The sequence below is a fragment of the Zophobas morio genome, unplaced genomic scaffold (assembly GCF_036711695.1).
Source record: "Zophobas morio isolate AGI-343-1 ecotype UQ-CSIRO unplaced genomic scaffold, CSIRO_AGI_Zmor_V1 ptg000012l, whole genome shotgun sequence".
Classification (NCBI taxonomy): Eukaryota; Metazoa; Arthropoda; class Insecta; order Coleoptera; family Tenebrionidae; genus Zophobas; species Zophobas morio.
This window is the reverse complement of record NW_026972117.1, coordinates 20,000,001-20,019,057: the sequence shown is the minus strand read 5'-3', so window position 1 is coordinate 20,019,057 and position 19,057 is coordinate 20,000,001. Positions and strand designations below refer to the sequence as shown.

Genomic DNA, 19,057 nt, shown 5'->3' with positions numbered 1-19,057 from the left:
CTTAAAGAAGAAGTTAAAGTAGACGAAATTAAAGAAAAGGAGGAATCACCAGTAAAAGAGGTTGTTGAAAAAGAGGAAAAGGTTCCTTCTCCAAAAGACAAATCTCCCACTCCGGAAATTCCAACAGAAATCAAACTCAAAGAAGAAGTTAAGGTAAAGGAGGAAATAATAGTAAAAGAGGTTGTTGAAAAAGAGGAAAAAGTTCCTTCTCCAAAAGAGAAATCTCCCACTCCTGAAATTCCAACTGAAATCAAACTCAAAGAAGAAGTTAAAGTAGAAGAAGTTGAAGTAGAGGAAATTAAAGAAAAAGGGGAATCACCAGTAAAAGAGGTTGTTGAAAAAGAGGAAAAAGTTCCTTCTCCAAAAGAGAAATCTCCGACTCCGGAAATTCCAACAGAAATCAAACTCAAAGAAGAAGTTAAAGTAAAGGAGGAAATAATAGTAAAAGAGGCTGTTGAAAAAGAGGAAAAGGTTCCTTCTCCAAAAGACAAATCTCCCACTCCTGTAATTCCAACTGAAATCAAACTCAAAGAAGAAGTTAAAGTAGATGAAATTAAAGAAAAGGAGGAATCACCAGTAAAAGAGGTTGTCGAAAAAGAGGAAAAGGTTCCTTCTCCAAAAGACAAATCTCCCACTCCTGAAATTCCAACTGAAATCAAACTCAAAGAAGAAGTTAAAGTAAAGGAGGAAATAATAGTAAAAGAGGTTGTTGAAAAAGAGGAAAAGGTTCCTTCTCCAAAAGACAAATCTCCCACTCCGGAAATTCCAACAGAAATCAAACTCAAAGAAGAAATTAAAGTGGAAGAAGTTCAAGTAAAGGAAATTAAAGAAAAGGAGGAATCACCAGTAAAAGAGGTTGTTGAAAAAGAGGAAAAAGTTCCTTCTCCAAAAGAGAAATCTCCCACTCCTGAAATTCCAACAGAAATCAAACTCAAAGAAGAAGTTAAAGTAGAAGAAGTTGAAGTAGAGGAAATTAAAGAAAAGGAGGAATCACCAGTAAAAGAGGTTGTTGAAAAAGAGGAAAAAGTTCCTTCTCCAAAAGAGAAATCTCCGACAATGGAAATTCCAACAGAAATCAAACTCAAAGAAGAAGTTAAAGTAAAGGAGGAAATAATAGTAAAAGAGGCTGTTGAAAAAGAGGAAAAGGTTCCTTCTCCAAAAGACAAATCTCCCACTCCTGAAATTCCAACTGAAATCAAACTCAAAGAAGAAGTTAAAGTAGAAGAAATTAAAGAAAAGGAGGAATCACCAGTAAAAGAGGTTGTTGAAAAAGAGGAAAAGGTTCCTTCTCCAAAAGACAAATCTCCCGCTCCGGAAATTCCAACAGAAATCAAACTCAAAGAAGAAGTTAAAGTAAAGGAGGAATTAATAGTAAAAGAGTTTGTTGTAAAAGAGGAAAAAGTTCCTTCTCCAAAAGAGAAATCTCCCACTCCTGAAATTCCAACTGAAATTAAACCCAAAGAAGAAGTTAAAGTAGACGAAATTAAAGAAAAGGAGGAATCACCAGTAAAAGAGGTTGTTGAAAAAGAGGAAAAGGTTCCTTCTCCAAAAGACAAATCTCCCTCTCCTGAAATTCCAACTGAAATCAAACTCAAAGAAGAAATTAAAGTGGAAGAAATTCAAGTAGAGGAAATTAAAGAAAAGGAGGAATCACCAGTAAAAGAGGTTGTTGAAAAAGAGGAAAAGATTCCTTCTACAAAAGACAAATCTCCAACTCCTGAAATTCCAACAGAAATCAAACTCAAAGAAGAAGTTAAAGTAAAGGAGGAATTAATAGTAAAAGAGTTTGTTGTAAAAGAGGAAAAAGTTCCTTCTCCAAAAGAGAAATCTCCCACTCCTGAAATTCCAACTGAAATTAAACCCAAAGAAGAAGTTAAAGTAGACGAAATTAAAGAAAAGGAGGAATCACCAGTAAAAGAGGTTGTTGAAAAAGAGGAAAAGGTTCCTTCTCCAAAAGACAAATCTCCCACTCCTGAAATTCCAACTGAAATCAAACTCAAAGAAGAAATTAAAGTGGAAGAAGTTCAAGTAGAGGAAATTAAAGAAAAGGAGGAATCACCAGTAAAAGAGGTTGTTGAAAAAGAGGAAAAGATTCCTTCTCCAAAAGACAAATCTCCAACTCCTGAAATTCCAACTGAAGTTAAACTTAAAGAAGAAGTTAAAGTAGACGAAATTAAAGAAAAGGAGGAATCACCAGTAAAAGAGGTTGTTGAAAAAGAGGAAAAGGTTCCTTCTCCAAAAGACAAATCTCCCACTCCGGAAATTCCAACAGAAATCAAACTCAAAGAAGAAGTTAAAGTAGACGAAATTAAAGAAAAGGAGGAATCACCAGTAAAAGAGGTTGTTGAAAAAGAGGAAAAGGTCCCTTCTCCAAAAGACAAATCTCCCACTCCTGAAATTCCAACTGAAATCAAACTCAAAGAAGAAGTTAAGGTAAAGGAGGAAATAATAGTAAAAGAGGTTGTTGAAAAAGAGGAAAAAGTTCCTTCTCCAAAAGAGAAATCTCCCACTCCTGAAATTCCAACAGAAATCAAACTCAAAGAAGAAGTTAAAGTAGAAGAAGTTGAAGTAGAGGAAATTAAAGAAAAGGAGGAATCACCAGTAAAAGAGGTTGTTGAAAAAGAGGAAAAAGTTCCTTCTCCAAAAGAGAAATCTCCGACTCCGGAAATTCCAACAGAAATCAAACTCAAAGAAGAAGTTAAAGTAAAGGAGGAAATAATAGTAAAAGAGGCTGTTGAAAAAGAGGAAAAGGTTCCTTCTCCAAAAGACAAATCTCCCACTCCTGAAATTCCAACTGAAATCAAACTCAAAGAAGAAGTTAAAGTAGAAGAAATTAAAGAAAAGGAGGAATCACCAGTAACAGAGGTTGTTGAAAAAGAGGAAAAGGTTCCTTCTCCAAAAGACAAATCTCCCACTCCGGAAATTCCAACAGAAATCAAACTCAAAGAAGAAGTTAAAGTAAAGGAGGAATTAATAGTAAAAGAGTTTGTTGTAAAAGAGGAAAAAGTTCCTTCTCCAAAAGAGAAATCTCCCACTCCTGAAATTCCAACTGAAATTAAACCCAAAGAAGAAGTTAAAGTGGACGAAATTAAAGAAAAGGAGGAATCACCAGTAAAAGAGGTTGTTGAAAAAGAGGAAAAGATTCCTTCTACAAAAGACAAATCTCCAACTCCTGAAATTCCAACTGAAGTTAAACTTAAAGAAGAAGTTAAAGTAGACGAAATTAAAGAAAAGGAGGAATCACCAGTAAAAGAGGTTGTTGAAAAAGAGGAAAAGGTTCCTTCTCCAAAAGACAAATCTCCCACTCCGGAAATTCCAACAGAAATCAAACTCAAAGAAGAAGTTAAAGTAGACGAAATTAAAGAAAAGGAGGAATCACCAGTAAAAGAGGTTGTTGAAAAAGAGGAAAAGGTTCCTTCTCCAAAAGACAAATCTCCCACTCCTGAAATTCCAACTGAAATCAAACTCAAAGAAGAAGTTAAAGTAAAGGAGGAATTAATAGTAAAAGAGTTTGTTGTAAAAGAGGAAAAAGTTCCTTCTCCAAAAGAGAAATCTCCCACTCCTGAAATTCCAACTGAAATTAAACCCAAAGAAGAAGTTAAAGTAGACGAAATTAAAGAAAAGGAGGAATCACCAGTAAAAGAGGTTGTTGAAAAAGAGGAAAAGGTTCCTTCTCCAAAAGACAAATCTCCCACTCCGGAAATTCCAACAGAAATCAAACTCAAAGAAGAAGTTAAGGTAAAGGAGGAAATAATAGTAAAAGAGGTTGTTGAAAAAGAGGAAAAAGTTCCTTCTCCAAAAGAGAAATCTCCCACTCCTGAAATTCCAACTGAAATCAAACTCAAAGTAGAAGTTAAAGTAGAAGAAGTTGAAGTAGAGGAAATTAAAGAAAAAGAGGAATCACCAGTAAAAGAGGTTGTTGAAAAAGAGGAAAAGGTTCCTTCTCCAAAAGACAAATCTCCCACTCCTGTAATTCCAACTGAAATCAAACTCAAAGAAGAAGTTAAAGTAGATGAAATTAAAGAAAAGGAGGAATCACCAGTAAAAGAGGTTGTCGAAAAAGAGGAAAAGGTTCCTTCTCCAAAAGACAAATCTCCCACTCCTGAAATTCCAACTGAAATCAAACTCAAAGAAGAAGTTAAAGTAAAGGAGGAAATAATAGTAAAAGAGGTTGTTGAAAAAGAGGAAAAGGTTCCTTCTCCAAAAGACAAATCTCCCACTCCGGAAATTCCAACAGAAATCAAACTCAAAGAAGAAATTAAAGTAAAGGAGGAATTAATAGTAAAAGAGGTTGTTGAAAAAGAGGAAAAAGTTCCTTCTCCAAAAGAGAAATCTCCGACTCCTGAAATTCCAACTGAAATCAAACTCAAAGAAGAAGTTAAAGTAGACGAAATTAAAGAAAAGGAGGAATCACCAGTAAAAGAGGTTGTTGAAAAAGAGGAAAAGGTTCCTTCTCCAAAAGACAAATCTCCCACTCCTGAAATTCCAACTGAAATCAAACTCAAAGAAGAAATTAAAGTGGAAGAAGTTCAAGTAGAGGAAATTAAAGAAAAGGAGGAATCACCAGTAAAAGAAGTTGTTGAAAAAGAGGAAAAGATTCCTTCTCCGAAAGACAAATCTCCAACTCCTGAAATTCCAACTGAAATCAAACTCAAAGAAGAAGTTAAAGTAGATGAAATTAAAGAAAATGAGGAATCACCAGTAAAAGAGGTCGAAAAAGAGGAAAAGGTTCCTTCTCCAAAAGACAAATCTCCCACTCCTGAAATTCCAACTGAAATCAAACTCAAAGAAGAAGTTAAAGTAAAGGAGGAAATAATAGTAAAAGAGGTTGTTGAAAAAGAGGAAAAGGTTCCTTCTCCAAAAGACAAATCTCCCACTCCGGAAATTCCAACAGAAATCAAACTCAAAGTAGAAGTTAAAGTAGAAGAAGTTGAAGTAGAGGAAATTAAAGAAAAAGAGGAATCACCAGTAAAAGAGGTTGTTGAAAAAGAGGAAAAGGTTCCTTCTCCAAAAGACAAATCTCCCACTCCTGTAATTCCAACTGAAATCAAACTCAAAGAAGAAGTTAAAGTAGATGAAATTAAAGAAAAGGAGGAATCACCAGTAAAAGAGGTTGTCGAAAAAGAGGAAAAGGTTCCTTCCCCAAAAGACAAATCTCCCACTCCTGAAATTCCAACTGAAATCAAACTCAAAGAAGAAGTTAAAGTAAAGGAGGAAATAATAGTAAAAGAGGTTGTTGAAAAAGAGGAAAAGGTTCCTTCTCCAAAAGACAAATCTCCCACTCCGGAAATTCCAACAGAAATCAAACTCAAAGAAGAAATTAAAGTAAAGGAGGAATTAATAGTAAAAGAGTTTCTTGGAAAAGAGGAAAAAGTTCCTTCTCCAAAAGAGAAATCTCCCACTCCTGAAATTCCAACTGAAGTCAAACTCAAAGAAGAAGTTAAAGTAGACGAAATTAAAGAAAAGGAGGAATCACCAGTAAAAGAGGTTGTTGAAAAAGAGGAAAAAGTTCCGTCTCCAAAAGAGAAATCTCCCACCCCTGAAATTCCAACTGAAGTTAAACTCAAAGAAGAAGTTAAAGTAAAGGAGGAAATAATAGTAAAAGAAGTTGTTGAAAAAGAGGAAAAGGTTCCTTCTCCAAAAGACAAATCTCCCACTCCGGAAATTCCAACAGAAATCAAACTCAAAGAAGAAGTTAAAGTAAAGGAGGAATTAATAGTAAAAGAGTTTCTTGGAAAAGAGGAAAAAGTTCCTTCTCCAAAAGAGAAATCTCCCACTCCTGAAATTCCAACTGAAGTCAAACTCAAAGAAGAAGTTAAAGTAGACGAAATTAAAGAAAAGGTTCCTTCTCCAAAAGACAAATATCCCACTCCTGAAATTCCAACTGAAATCAAACTCAAAGAAGAAGTTAAAGTAGAAGAAGTTGAAGTTGAGGAAATTAAAGAAAAGGAGGAATCACCAGTAAAAGAGGTTGTTGAAAAAGAGGAAAAGGTTCCTTCTCCAAAAGACAAATCTCCCACTCCTGAAATTCCAACTGAAATCAAAATCAAAGAAGAAGTTAAAGTAGAAGAAATTGAAGAAAAGGAGGAATCACCAGTCAAAGAGGTTGTCGAAAAAGAGGAAAAGGTTCCTTCTCCAAAAGACAAATCTCCGACTCCGGAAATTCCAACAGAAATCAAACTCAAAGAAGAAGTTAAAGTAGAAGAAGTTGAAGTAGAAGAAATGAAAGAGAAGGAGGAATCACCAGTAAAAGAGGTTGTTGAAAAAGAGGAAAAGGTTCCTTCTCCAAAAGACAAATCTCCCACTCCTGAAATTCCAACTGAAGTCAAACTCAAAGAAGAAGTTAAAGTAGAGGAAATTAAAGAAAAGGAGGAATCACCAGTAAAAGAGGTTGTTGAAAAAGAGGAAAAAGTTCCTTCTCCAAAAGAGAAATCTCCCACTCCTGAAATTCCAACTAAAATCAAAGTCAAAGAAGAAGTTAAAGTAGAGGAAATTAAAGAAAAAGAGGAATCACCAGTGAAACAGGTTGTTGAAAAAGAGGAAAAGGTTCCTTCTCCAAAAGACAAATCTCCCACTTCTGAGATTCCAACTGAAATCAAACTCAAAGAAGCAGTTAAAGTAGAAGAATTTGAAGTAGAGGAAATTAAAGAAAAGGAGGAATCACCAGGAAAAGAGGTTGTTGAAAAAGAGGAAAAGGTTCCTTCTCCAAAAGACAAATCTCCCACTCCTGAAATTCCAACTGAAGTCAAACTCAAAGAAGAAGTTAAAGTAGAAGAAATTAAAGAAAAGGAGGAATCACCAGTAACAGAGGTTGTTGAAAAAGAGGAAAAGGTTCCTTCTCCAAAAGACAAATCTCCCACTCCGGAAATTCCAACAGAAATCAAACTCAAAGAAGAAGTTAAAGTAAAGGAGGAATTAATAGTAAAAGAGTTTGTTGTAAAAGAGGAAAAAGTTCCTTCTCCAAAAGAGAAATCTCCCACTCCTGAAATTCCAACTGAAATTAAACCCAAAGAAGAAGTTAAAGTGGACGAAATTAAAGAAAAGGAGGAATCACCAGTAAAAGAGGTTGTTGAAAAAGAGGAACAGATTCCTTCTACAAAAGACAAATCTCCAACTCCTGAAATTCCAACTGAAGTTAAACTTAAAGAAGAAGTTAAAGTAGACGAAATTAAAGAAAAGGAGGAATCACCAGTAAAAGAGGTTGTTGAAAAAGAGGAAAAGGTTCCTTCTCCAAAAGACAAATCTCCCACTCCGGAAATTCCAACAGAAATCAAACTCAAAGAAGAAGTTAAAGTAGACGAAATTAAAGAAAAGGAGGAATCACCAGTAAAAGAGGTTGTTGAAAAAGAGGAAAAGGTTCCTTCTCCAAAAGACAAATCTCCCACTCCTGAAATTCCAACTGAAATCAAACTCAAAGAAGAAGTTAAAGTAAAGGAGGAATTAATAGTAAAAGAGTTTGTTGTAAAAGAGGAAAAAGTTCCTTCTCCAAAAGAGAAGTCTCCCACTCCTGAAATTCCAACTGAAATTAAACCCAAAGAAGAAGTTAAAGTAGACGAAATTAAAGAAAAGGAGGAATCACCAGTAAAAGAGGTTGTTGAAAAAGAGGAAAAGGTTCCTTCTCCAAAAGACAAATCTCCCACTCCGGAAATTCCAACAGAAATCAAACTCAAAGAAGAAGTTAAGGTAAAGGAGGAAACAATAGTAAAAGAGGTTGTTGAAAAAGAGGAAAAAGTTCCTTCTCCAAAAGAGAAATCTCCCACTCCTGAAATTCCAACTGAAATCAAACTCAAAGAAGAAGTTAAAGTAGAAGAAGTTGAAGTAGAGGAAATTAAAGAAAAAGAGGAATCACCAGTAAAAGAGGTTGTTGAAAAAGAGGAAAAAGTTCCTTCTCCAAAAGAGAAATCTCCGACTCCTGAAATTCCAACTGAAATCAAACTCAAAGAAGAAGTTAAAGTAGACGAAATTAAAGAAAAGGAGGAATCACCAGTAAAAGAGGTTGTTGAAAAAGAGGAAAAGGTTCCTTCTCCAAAAGACAAATCTCCCACTCCTGAAATTCCAACTGAAATCAAACTCAAAGAAGAAATTAAAGTGGAAGAAGTTCAAGTAGAGGAAATTAAAGAAAAGGAGGAATCACCAGTAAAAGAAGTTGTTGAAAAAGAGGAAAAGATTCCTTCTCCGAAAGACAAATCTCCAACTCCTGAAATTCCAACTGAAATCAAACTCAAAGAAGAAGTTAAAGTAGATGAAATTAAAGAAGAGGAGGAATCACCAGTAAAAGAGGTTGTCGAAAAAGAGGAAAAGGTTCCTTCTCCAAAAGACAAATCTCCCACTCCTGAAATTCCAACTGAAATCAAACTCAAAGAAGAAGTTAAAGTAAAGGAGGAAATAATAGTAAAAGAGGTTGTTGAAAAAGAGGAAAAGGTTCCTTCTCCAAAAGACAAATCTCCCACTCCGGAAATTCCAACAGAAATCAAACTCAAAGAAGAAATTAAAGTGGAAGAAGTTCAAGTAAAGGTAATTAAAGAAAAGGAGGAATCACCAGTAAAAGAGGTTGTTGAAAAAGAGGAAAAAGTTCCGTCTCCAAAAGAGAAATCTCCCACTCCTGAAATTCCAACTGAAGTTAAACTCAAAGAAGAAGTTAAAGTAAAGGAGGAAATAATAGTAAAAGAGGTTGTTGAAAAAGAGGAAAAGGTTCCTTCTCCAAAAGACAAATCTCCCACTCCGGAAATTCCAACAGAAATCAAACTCAAAGAAGAAGTTAAAGTAAAGGAGGAATTAATAGTAAAAGAGTTTCTTGTAAAAGAGGAAAAAGTTCCTTCTCCAAAAGAGAAATCTCCCACTCCTGAAATTCCAACTGAAATCAAACTCAAAGAAGAAATTAAAGTGGAAGAAATTCAAGTAAAGGAAATTAAAGAAAAGGAGGAATCACCAGTAAAAGAGGTTGTTGAAAAAGAGGAAAAAGTTCCTGCTCCAAAAGAGAAATCTCCGACTCCGGAAATTCCAACAGAAATCAAACTCAAAGAAGAAGTTAAAGTAAAGGAGGAAATAATAGTAAAAGAGGCTGTTGAAAAAGAGGAAAAGGTTCCTTCTCCAAAAGACAAATCTCCCACTCCTGTAATTCCAACTGAAATCAAACTCAAAGAAGAAGTTAAAGTAGATGAAATTAAAGAAAAGGAGGAATCACCAGTAAAAGAGGTTGTCGAAAAAGAGGAAAAGGTTCCTTCTCCAAAAGACAAATCTCCCACTCCTGAAATTCCAACTGAAATCAAACTCAAAGAAGAAGTTAAAGTAAAGGAGGAAATAATAGTAAAAGAGGTTGTTGAAAAAGAGGAAAAGGTTCCTTCTCCAAAAGACAAATCTCCCACTCCGGAAATTCCAACAGAAATCAAACTCAAAGAAGAAATTAAAGTGGAAGAAGTTCAAGTAAAGGAAATTAAAGAAAAGGAGGAATCACCAGTAAAAGAGGTTGTTGAAAAAGAGGAAAAAGTTCCGTCTCCAAAAGAGAAATTTCCCACTCCTGAAATTCCAACTGAAGTTAAACTCAAAGAAGAAGTTAAAGTAAAGGAGGAAATAATAGTAAAAGAGGTTGTTGAAAAAGAGGAAAAGGTTCCTTCTCCAAAAGACACATCTCCCACTCCGGAAATTCCAACAGAAATCAAACTCAAAGAAGAAGTGAAAGTAAAGGAGGAATTAATAGTAAAAGAGTTTCTTGTAAAAGAGGAAAAAGTTCCTTCTCCAAAAGAGAAATCTCCCACTCCTGAAATTCCAACTGAAATCAAACTCAAAGAAGAAATTAAAGTGGAAGAAGTTCAAGTAAAGGAAATTAAAGAAAAGGAGGAATCACCAGTAAAAGAGGTTGTTGAAAAAGAGGAAAAAGTTCCGTCTCCAAAAGAGAAATCTCCCACTCCTGAAATTCCAACTGAAGTTAAACTCAAAGAAGAAGTTAAAGTAAAGGAGGAAATAATAGTAAAAGAAGTTGTTGAAAAAGAGGAAAAGGTTCCTTCTCCAAAAGACAAATCTCCCACTCCGGAAATTCCAACAGAAATCAAACTCAAAGAAGAAGTTAAAGTAAAGGAGGAATTAATAGTAAAAGAGTTTCTTGGAAAAGAGGAAAAAGTTCCTTCTCCAAAAGAGAAATCTCCCACTCCTGAAATTCCAACTGAAGTCAAACTCAAAGAAGAAGTTAAAGTAGACGAAATTAAAGAAAAGGAGGAATCACCAGTAAAAGAGGTTGTTGAAAAAGAGGAAAAGGTTCCTTCTCCAAAAGACAAATATCCCACTCCTGAAATTCCAACTGAAATCAAACTCAAAGAAGAAGTTAAAGTAGAAGAAGTTGAAGTAGAGGAAATTAAAGAAAAGGAGGAATCACCAGTAAAAGAGGTTGTTGAAAAAGAGGAAAAGGTTCCTTCTCCAAAAGACAAATCTCCCACTCCTGAAATTCCAACTGAAATCAAACTCAAAGAAGAAGTTAAAGTAGAAGAAATTGAAGAAAAGGAGGAATCACCAGTCAAAGAGGTTGTCGAAAAAGAGGAAAAGGTTCCTTCTCCAAAAGACAAATCTCCGACTCCGGAAATTCCAACAGAAATCAAACTCAAAGAAGAAGTTAAAGTAGAAGAAGTTGAAGTAGAAGAAATGAAAGAGAAGGAGGAATCACCAGTAAAAGAGGTTGTTGAAAAAGAGGAAAAGGTTCCTTCTCCAAAAGACAAATCTCCCACTCCTGAAATTCCAACTGAAGTCAAACTCAAAGAAGAAGTTAAAGTAGAGGAAATTAAAGAAAAGGAGGAATCACCAGTAAAAGAGGTTGTTGAAAAAGAGGAAAAAGTTCCTTCTCCAAAAGAGAAATCTCCCACTCCTGAAATTCCAACTAAAATCAAACTCAAAGAAGAAGTTAAAGTAGAGGAAATTAAAGAAAAAGAGGAATCACCAGTGAAACAGGTTGTTGAAAAAGAGGAAAAGGTTCCTTCTCCAAAAGACAAATCTCCCACTTCTGAGATTCCAACTGAAATCAAACTCAAAGAAGCAGTTAAAGTAGAAGAATTTGAAGTAGAGGAAATTAAAGAAAAGGAGGAATCACCAGGAAAAGAGGTTGTTGAAAAAGAGGAAAAGGTTCCTTCTCCAAAAGACAAATCTCCCACTCCTGAAATTCCAACTGAAGTCAAACTCAAAGAAGAAGTTAAAGTAGAGGAAATTAAAGAAAAGGAGGAATCACCAGTAAAAGAGGTTGTTGAAAAAGAGGAAAAAGTTCCTTCTCCAAAAGAGAAATCTCCCACTCCTGAAATTCCAACTGAAATCAAACTCAAAGAAGAAGTTAAAGTAGAGGAAATTAAAGAAAAAGAGGAATCACCAGTGAAACAGGTTGTTGAAAAAGAGGAAAAGGTTCCTTCTCCAAAAGACAAATCTCCCACTCCTGAAATTCCAACTGAAGTCAAACTCAAAGAAGAAGTTAAAGTAGAGGAAATTAAAGAAAAGGAGGAATCACCAGTAAAAGAGGTTGTTGAAAAAGAGGAAAAAGTTCCTTCTCCAAAAGAGAAATCTCCCACTCCTGAAATTCCAACTGAAATCAAACTCAAAGAAGAAGTTAAAGTAGAGGAAATTAAAGAAAAAGAGGAATCACCAGTGAAACAGGTTGTTGAAAAAGAGGAAAAAGTTCCTTCTCCAAAAGACAAATCTCCCACTCCTGAAATTCCAACTGAAATCAAACTCAAAGAAGAAGTTAAAGTAGAGGAAACTAAAGAAAAGGAGGAATCACCAGTAAAAGAAGTTGTTGAAAAAGAGGAAAAGATTCCTTCTCCAAAAGCGAAATCTCCCACTCCTGAAATTCCAACTGAAATCAAACTCAAAGAAGAAGTTAAAGTAGAAGAAATTGATGTAGAGGAAATTAAAGAAAAGGAGGAATCACCAGTAAAAGAGGTTGTTGAAAAAGAGGAAAAGGTTCCTTCTCCAAAAGACAAATCTCCCGCTCCTGAAATTCCAACAGAAATCAAACTCAAAGAAGAAATTAAAGTTGAAGAAGTTCAAGTAGAGGAAATTAAAGAAAAGGAGGAATCACCAGTAAAAGAGGTTGTTGAAAAAGAGAAAATGGTTCCTTCTCCAAAAGACAAATCTCCCGCTCCTGAAATTCCAACAGAAATCAAACTCAAAGAAGAAATTAAAGTTGAAGAAGTTCAAGTAGAGGAAATTAAAGAAAAGGAGGAATCACCAGTAAAAGAGGTTGTTGAAAAAGAGGAAAAGGTTCCTTCTCCAAAAGACAAATCTCCCATTCCTGAAATTACAACAGAAATCAAACTCAAAGAAGAAGTTAAAGCAGAAGAAATTAAAGAAAAGGAGGAATCACCAGTAAAAGAGGTTGTTGAAAAAGAGGAAAAGATTCCTTCTCCAAAAGCGAAATCTCCCACTCCTGAAATTCCAACTGAAATCAAACTCAAAGAAGAAGTTAAAGTAGAAGAAATTGAAGTAGAGGAAATTAAAGAAAAGGAGGAATCACCAGTAAAAGAGGTTGTTGAAAAAGAGGAAAAAGTTCCTTCTCCAAAAGACAAATCTCCCACTCCTGAAATTCCAACTGAAATCAAACTCAAAGAAGAAGTTAAAGCAGAAGAAATTAAAGAAAAGGAGGAATCGCCAGTAAAAGATGTTGTTGAAAAAGAGGAAAAGGTTCCAAAACACAAATCTCCCACTCCTGAAATTCCAACTGAAATCAAACTCAAAGAAGAAGTTGAATTAGAGGAAATTAAAGAAAAGGAGGAATCACCAGTAAAAGAGTTTGTTGAAAAAGAGGAAAAGGTTCCTTCTCCAAAAGACAAATCTCCAACTCCTGAAATTCCCGCAGAAATCAAACTCGAAGAAGCCAAAGTTGAGGAAGTTAAAAAAAAGGAGGAATTACCAGTAAAAGAAGTTGTTGAAAAAGAGGAAAAGGTTCCTTCTCCAAGAGACAAATCTCCCACTCCAAAAGTTCCAACAGAAATCAAAATCAAAGAGGAAGTTAAGCTAGAGGGAGTTGAAGAAAGGGAGGAATCAACGGAAAAAGAAGTTGAGTGGGTGGAAAAAATTTCTTCTCCGAAAGACAAATCTACCGCTCCTGAAATCAAATTAAAGGAGGAAATAGCAGTAATAGTGAAAAAAGAAAAGATTACTTCTCCGAAATTCAAATCTGCCTCTCGTGAAATCCCAATTGAAATTAGAGTTATAGAAGGGGTGGAGATAAGGGAAAGTAAGTCAACTGAGGAAAGAGCAATAATCGATTTTGTTGAAGAGGAAGAAAATATCGTTTCTCCAAAAGACAAATCTCTCATTCCTCAAATCCCAACTCAAACCGGAGTCATAGATGGAGTGAAAGTAAAGGAAATCAAATTAGAAACGGAACTAGCAGTAAAAGATATTCATAAGGAAGATGAAAAGATTCCTTCGCCAAAAGCGAAACCTCCAGCTTCAGAAGTTTCCAGTGAAATCGAAGTTAGACCGGAATTTGAAAGAGAGGAATTAAAGGAGGAAATATTATTAACAAAGATTGTGAGGGAAGAAGAAATGGTTCCTTCTCCAAAAGATGAATCTCCGACCAGTGAAATTCCAAAGGAATTGAAGGTCAAGGATGAAGCTAAATTATCGAAGAAAATTTTCTACCACAGCGAAGTGTCAACCACGTCTGACATTTCAAGCAGAAGTGAAATAAAGTCGGCGGAACATTTTCTTAGAAGTAAGTTTAAAGTTTCTGAAGATGAGTCTGCTGATATTCAGACTACAGAAGCAAGGAAGTCTACTGATTTAACATTGATGAGTAGAACCACAGAGATCGAATCACCTGATGATGTCGTAATCGACAGAGATGTGTGTACACCTGACGCTAAAAAGTTAACTTCTCTTCACGGTAGCAGGACAAAAACTGAAGTTCAAACTAAATCGAAATACATTTCAAAAAAAATGTCCTCACATGTATCGAGAATGGATGTTTATGAAAAGTCAATAGAAGTTCAGCGTAAATCGAGAGAAAAACATATAGTTTCCGAATTTGATAGGAGAAGTACCGATGACATCCATAAGACGTCGCACCTCTTAAAATACAAAACTGATGTAGATCACGAACTAACAGCAGATGAAAAAGCATTGGACATCTATTTAGATGGTAAAACTGATACAACCAAGGAATTTGAAGAAATTCATTCAAAAGAAACTAAATTGAGCGGTATAGATTCAGCATTTGAGAAAAGAAGTGTAGTAGCACGGTTAGAGGGTGCTGGAAAAATTTTGGCTCTCAAAAAGCAATATGACACCGATGAAGGGTTTGTGTCGGATGCACTTAGTGAACACGAATCAAAAATGTCGAGAATAGTACAATTAAGTGAGAAGGAACTGCACGATGAAGAATATTTTGATTTGTCATCAACTAGAACTTCTACGCAAACATATTTACAAGAAATGTCTACAGCTATTATTGATAAACAGTCAATGAGTAAAGTTTATTCCGTAAAAGATGTTCCTGAACCTCTTTCAAAATCAGATTTTATATCTCCAACTCTTCCGGATGAAAAAGTACAACTCGAAACGTTATCTTCATCTAGAGCTTCCATAGTAGATACGGACTCAGAATCATCAAATCTTTCTTCATTTATAGGACAGAAATCAATTATAATGCAAAAAGAATTATCTTCCATATCAAAAGTATTTGACTCTACCTCAACAGTAACGGAAGTTCCTACTGCGCCAACGGAGTCCACCCAAAAAGGTACTGAATATTTGGAAGTAGAGCGAATGATTCCTAAACCCCTTATTTCTGATAGTAAATTAGAAGCTACTGCTATGACTGCCACTAGTCAGCTAGATTACGATAGTACATATTTATCTTCTTTTCACAAAAAAGTCGATTTCACTCACGACAGTACCACGATTGACGATTATATTACCTCCGACGAAGTTTCTTACTTAAGTTCAGGTTTACACAGTGATTCCACGAAATTATCTGAAACCGATGCCGAATTGATATTTTCTGAAACCGATTCTTCAATGAGAATTGACACTAGCTCGCTCCATGACACCACAAGGGCTAGAAGTGATTCATACCCGTCTTCTATACCGGAAGTACCTCAAATTGAAACAGAACCCATTGTTGTGATGACAGATGATATAATAGAAGTAACTTTACAGAACGGTTTTGAAGCCGGGGACAGTGATTATCGCAAGGATACACCAGAAATTTTGATAGACGAACGCAAGTCTAAGGCCAAAGAAAAGGTGAAGTCGAAAACCGGCGAAATAACGAAAGTACCCAAACCCAAAAAGAAAATTACTAAAGCGAGCCCTAAACTCAGATCTTTTAAGGCCGAAAGCGACGCAGACGTGAGTTCCGATGATGATAAATTTGTGCACAAGACGAGACTCACTAGAACGACAACGACGTCAAAGAAGCCACAAACTTCGGGCATACCAAAACTTGTGAGGCCCTCAAGCACAACTACAGAATCTAGAACTACGCATGCTTATTTGAAAAGCAAATCGAGAATGCAGAAAGAATCAGAAACGACTCCGGTTCGTACCGTCCGCAAGTACGACACGCGAGTACACGGTTACATGCAGTCAACTGTATCACGTGACATGAAAATTGACAGACAAGTTAAGGAGAAAGAAAAGACTGTGCAAAGAGGTGCAAAGAATAAAAAAGAAATGGATCGCTTTAACGAAAATTTGAAAAGTAGTTTGAAATCTAGAACTGAAACTCGTAGAATTGAAAGCACCTACGCGCAAAGACATACATATCAACGTACTACAATTTCGTCAGAACGGAAGGTGGTCAGTTCGAAAGAAGGGACGCCAGTGAAAAGCAAAACGAAAAAACCCGAAGAAACCCCACCCAAGTCGCCCAGAAAGAAAGAACCGAAGACTGCACCGATTGATAGCAATAAATATGCCGAAGCTAAATCTAAGACTATTAAAATGAGCCATTCTGAAAGCAAAACCAGAACCTTACAAAAAAGTGAGGTTATATTCGTACGAGATAGCCCTAAGCCCAGTGCTTCTCCAACTAAGCTCAAGCGAGCAGTCATAATCGACCAGGCAAAGAAGGAAAGAGATAAAATTCCGGACGTGATTGAGCCCGAAAAGGTTGTTCAATTTTCGGATCGTATTCGAAGTCAATCTGTGATACCTTCAAGTTGTCAAGAGATGATTGCAAAGGAGAGCAAAAGCGTGAGTCCCACGTCTCTTCCAGGAAGTCCCGTTCGGGTACGTTCCGCTAATGGTACCAAAGTGATGACTTCTGAAGTGTTTACCAGGACACAGAACTATACAGGGTCTATCGAAGTGATTTATCGACAACCTTACGAAAACCTTCGAAAACTTGCAAGTGCTTTAAAAAACGAGACAGAAGTGTCGTTGATCGACACTACTGATTCCAGTCTTTCTGAATCCGTCGCTTTACCCAGTTCCCCTTCCGACCACGATGTAAGTTCGGATGCCAATGGCCGTTTTCGGTCGGTATCTCCGACATCCCCGAGGAAACGAAAGTCTCTAGAGTCCATCCACGAATCAGACCATCGTATATCAGACATCATCCCTTGCGCAGAGATTGTTGAGGAAGACATTTGCGCCATCCCTAGACAGTTGGTTATGTCTCAGTACCAAGAAATGGGTCCGAGTGCTGAAGAGAGGCTCTCACCTATACTGGATGTAAGAGTTGTATCACCGTCGAGGATCAAGTATCAGTTTGATTATGAGGAAAGAGACGATGAGGATGATACAAGATCAGGTACCGCGACTTTTGTGTTGCCTGACACTAAAGCGATGTCATCCCACAGCATGGCTTTCCGAATAGAGACACGTAAAGAGGTATAAAACCTTTCAGTTTAGTCGCATTTTTAGTTTTTTTTATTGCTTGCGAAAATGCCCAAACTAGTACTTATTTAGTGTAGCTTATAGAATAAGAATAAGACTATGTTCACTAAAGACGGTTTAACGGTAAGTATTGCGGCAAACAAGGGACACATGATGTTCTAGGGCGGCAGTAATGACTGACGATTGTTTTTTTATGCAGGAGACTATCATCCAGAGAGATTATCTCGATCTGAAGGAGTATCTTTTCTACGAAAAACTGTCAAAGTCCGACAGTTACCTATCTATAATTTTCGAGGAAGTCAACGACGAGTAAAATGTCAGATAATTTCACTATACCTCAAATTGCCATAACCTCAGAATCTAACGAATGGGCTTCATCGACGAACAATATTTGCGAGACCTTAACCGATGTAGAAGATTTAGACGAATTAAATTTGAACCCAGTCAAGTCTCACTTGAAAATCAAAATTAAAGATAGTGGCCTCACGACAGACGTAGAGGATCTAGATGCTTCGGATATAGATAGCGATGAAAAAATTCAAACTGTTTCGGTTGACGATTTGCATCTGGATGCTTCTAACTTTGAAGAAAGTGTTGCCGGAACTTTCGGCAACCTGTCTCAAAGTTGCAAAATCAAGAGTGACAGTTTGTTAAATTTATCTCTAGATGAGGGTGTGACTGATGTTGACGACATAGATACGGAAAATGAGCTTGATTTTGATGATGTTCCAGATGCAAATATCAGCTTCGATGACTACCATTCTAATTACACTAACATTTCCACTGACTTGAAGCAACAACAAAGTCAGAATCTTGAGTGTCCTGTATTGGACGCGAGTGAACTGACAGACGTTGAATCTATTCCTTCTGACAATGAAAAAGCGTCATTGATAAAAAAATCAAAAACGAAAAGGAGAAAATTTAAGGGTTGTCATAAAAATAAAGAAAGTGGGGGTACTTTTGATATGGATAAGTGTTATTCTGGGATGAAAAAGTCTCTATCGCATCCTACTTGTTTAAAGCAACAGAATAGTTGGGCCGGTTTCGAATCCGATGGCGAGATGGAAGACGAAGTCTTCTTGAAAACGCAATCTCATCAAAAACAAAACAAAACTGTGGCTATTTTAACCGACATGAAAAACGTTAAAGCAACTATCCAAAAAAAGAGTGACGATGACGAAACTGCGTCTGTGAAAGAAAATTCCACGACCACAGAGACAGACACTGACTCAATAGAAGACGAGCAAACAGAATTTGATATTATAGAAGTCGTGTTGCCACCTCCAGTTCGCACTGTCGTACTATTAAGCGAAAATAAATCTCTAGTACCAACAACAAAGATACAACCACTGGATGATACAGTCAAATATAGTTTGAGCAATGATGAATACGCTGACGGTCTTACCGATGTAGAATTTCTTCCAGACGACGGTTTATTGAACGTTGACGAATATGAACGGGGACCTACTCCCGATATTAAGTTCTACGATAGTACTAGTGTCCATTACGGAGAAAACAAGCTTAATTTACCTAAAAAAGACACAGAGGTACTGACGGACACTGAAGATTTAGCAATTGATGTTGGCCCAAGACGATCCAAAAAGACTAAAAACAAATCCTTGCACGTAGTTTCTCTAAAAGAATCTGCTGTGACCGACACTGAAGACTTTTATCTCAGTGATTCCAACAAGTCACCACTGAAAAGACAGAATGTTGTTTACGATGTTAGTGAGCGCTCGTTAACTCCGTATTACATAAAAGAAGCAAACGGTACCACTATTTCTTCAAGAGATTCTAACAGCAGTTCTACTACTAAAAATCGCATTAATGTTGTAAAAGCGAAAGTTCTTACAACAAGCCCTAATCTCACTGATGTGGAAGATCTTGTAGCATCAGCTGATGAAGATGCTTACACTGAGGTGGAAGTTCCAAGTGAATTTTCTAAACATTTAGATCAGCAAAGATCTTCAAAGGTTCACATAGAAACTACTCAGAAGCTGGACTGGAATTCTCCTAATGAAATCATGTATTTGAAAGGAGGTTCCTTCTACCACAACCATACTGACGTTGAGGAAATATCAGACGAGAATGGAGGAGCGGATTTGTACGATTATTTCAATTGGGGATCAATGAGAGGTAAAACCACAGTCAAATTCTTTGCCAAAGGTTAAGGTAAATACTGCTTGAGACTTGCTTAGTTTACGGTGTTACTACTGGGTGGTGGACAGGTAAGGTACTT

At 36.3% G+C, this 19,057-nt stretch overlaps 1 protein-coding gene across 21 annotated transcripts in view; it reads left to right on the top strand.

Moving 5' to 3' along the window:
• Positions 1-19,057, top strand: part of LOC135127974 (ankyrin-3-like) — a 188,828-nt gene that overhangs the window by 146,882 nt on the left and 22,889 nt on the right. Inside the window, exon 2 of one of the 21 annotated variants that reach the window (XM_064054704.1) lies at positions 17,018-18,954. The exons of 19 other annotated variants lie outside the window; for them this stretch is intronic. In XM_064054704.1, coding sequence (XP_063910774.1) covers positions 17,133-18,954 — 1,822 coding nt within the window. In that variant the 5' untranslated portion in view covers positions 17,018-17,132. Of the gene's footprint in view, positions 1-14,723; positions 16,733-17,017; positions 18,955-19,057 lie in introns of those variants that run through there. One more of the 21 variants, XM_064054703.1, reaches the window with a different exon arrangement.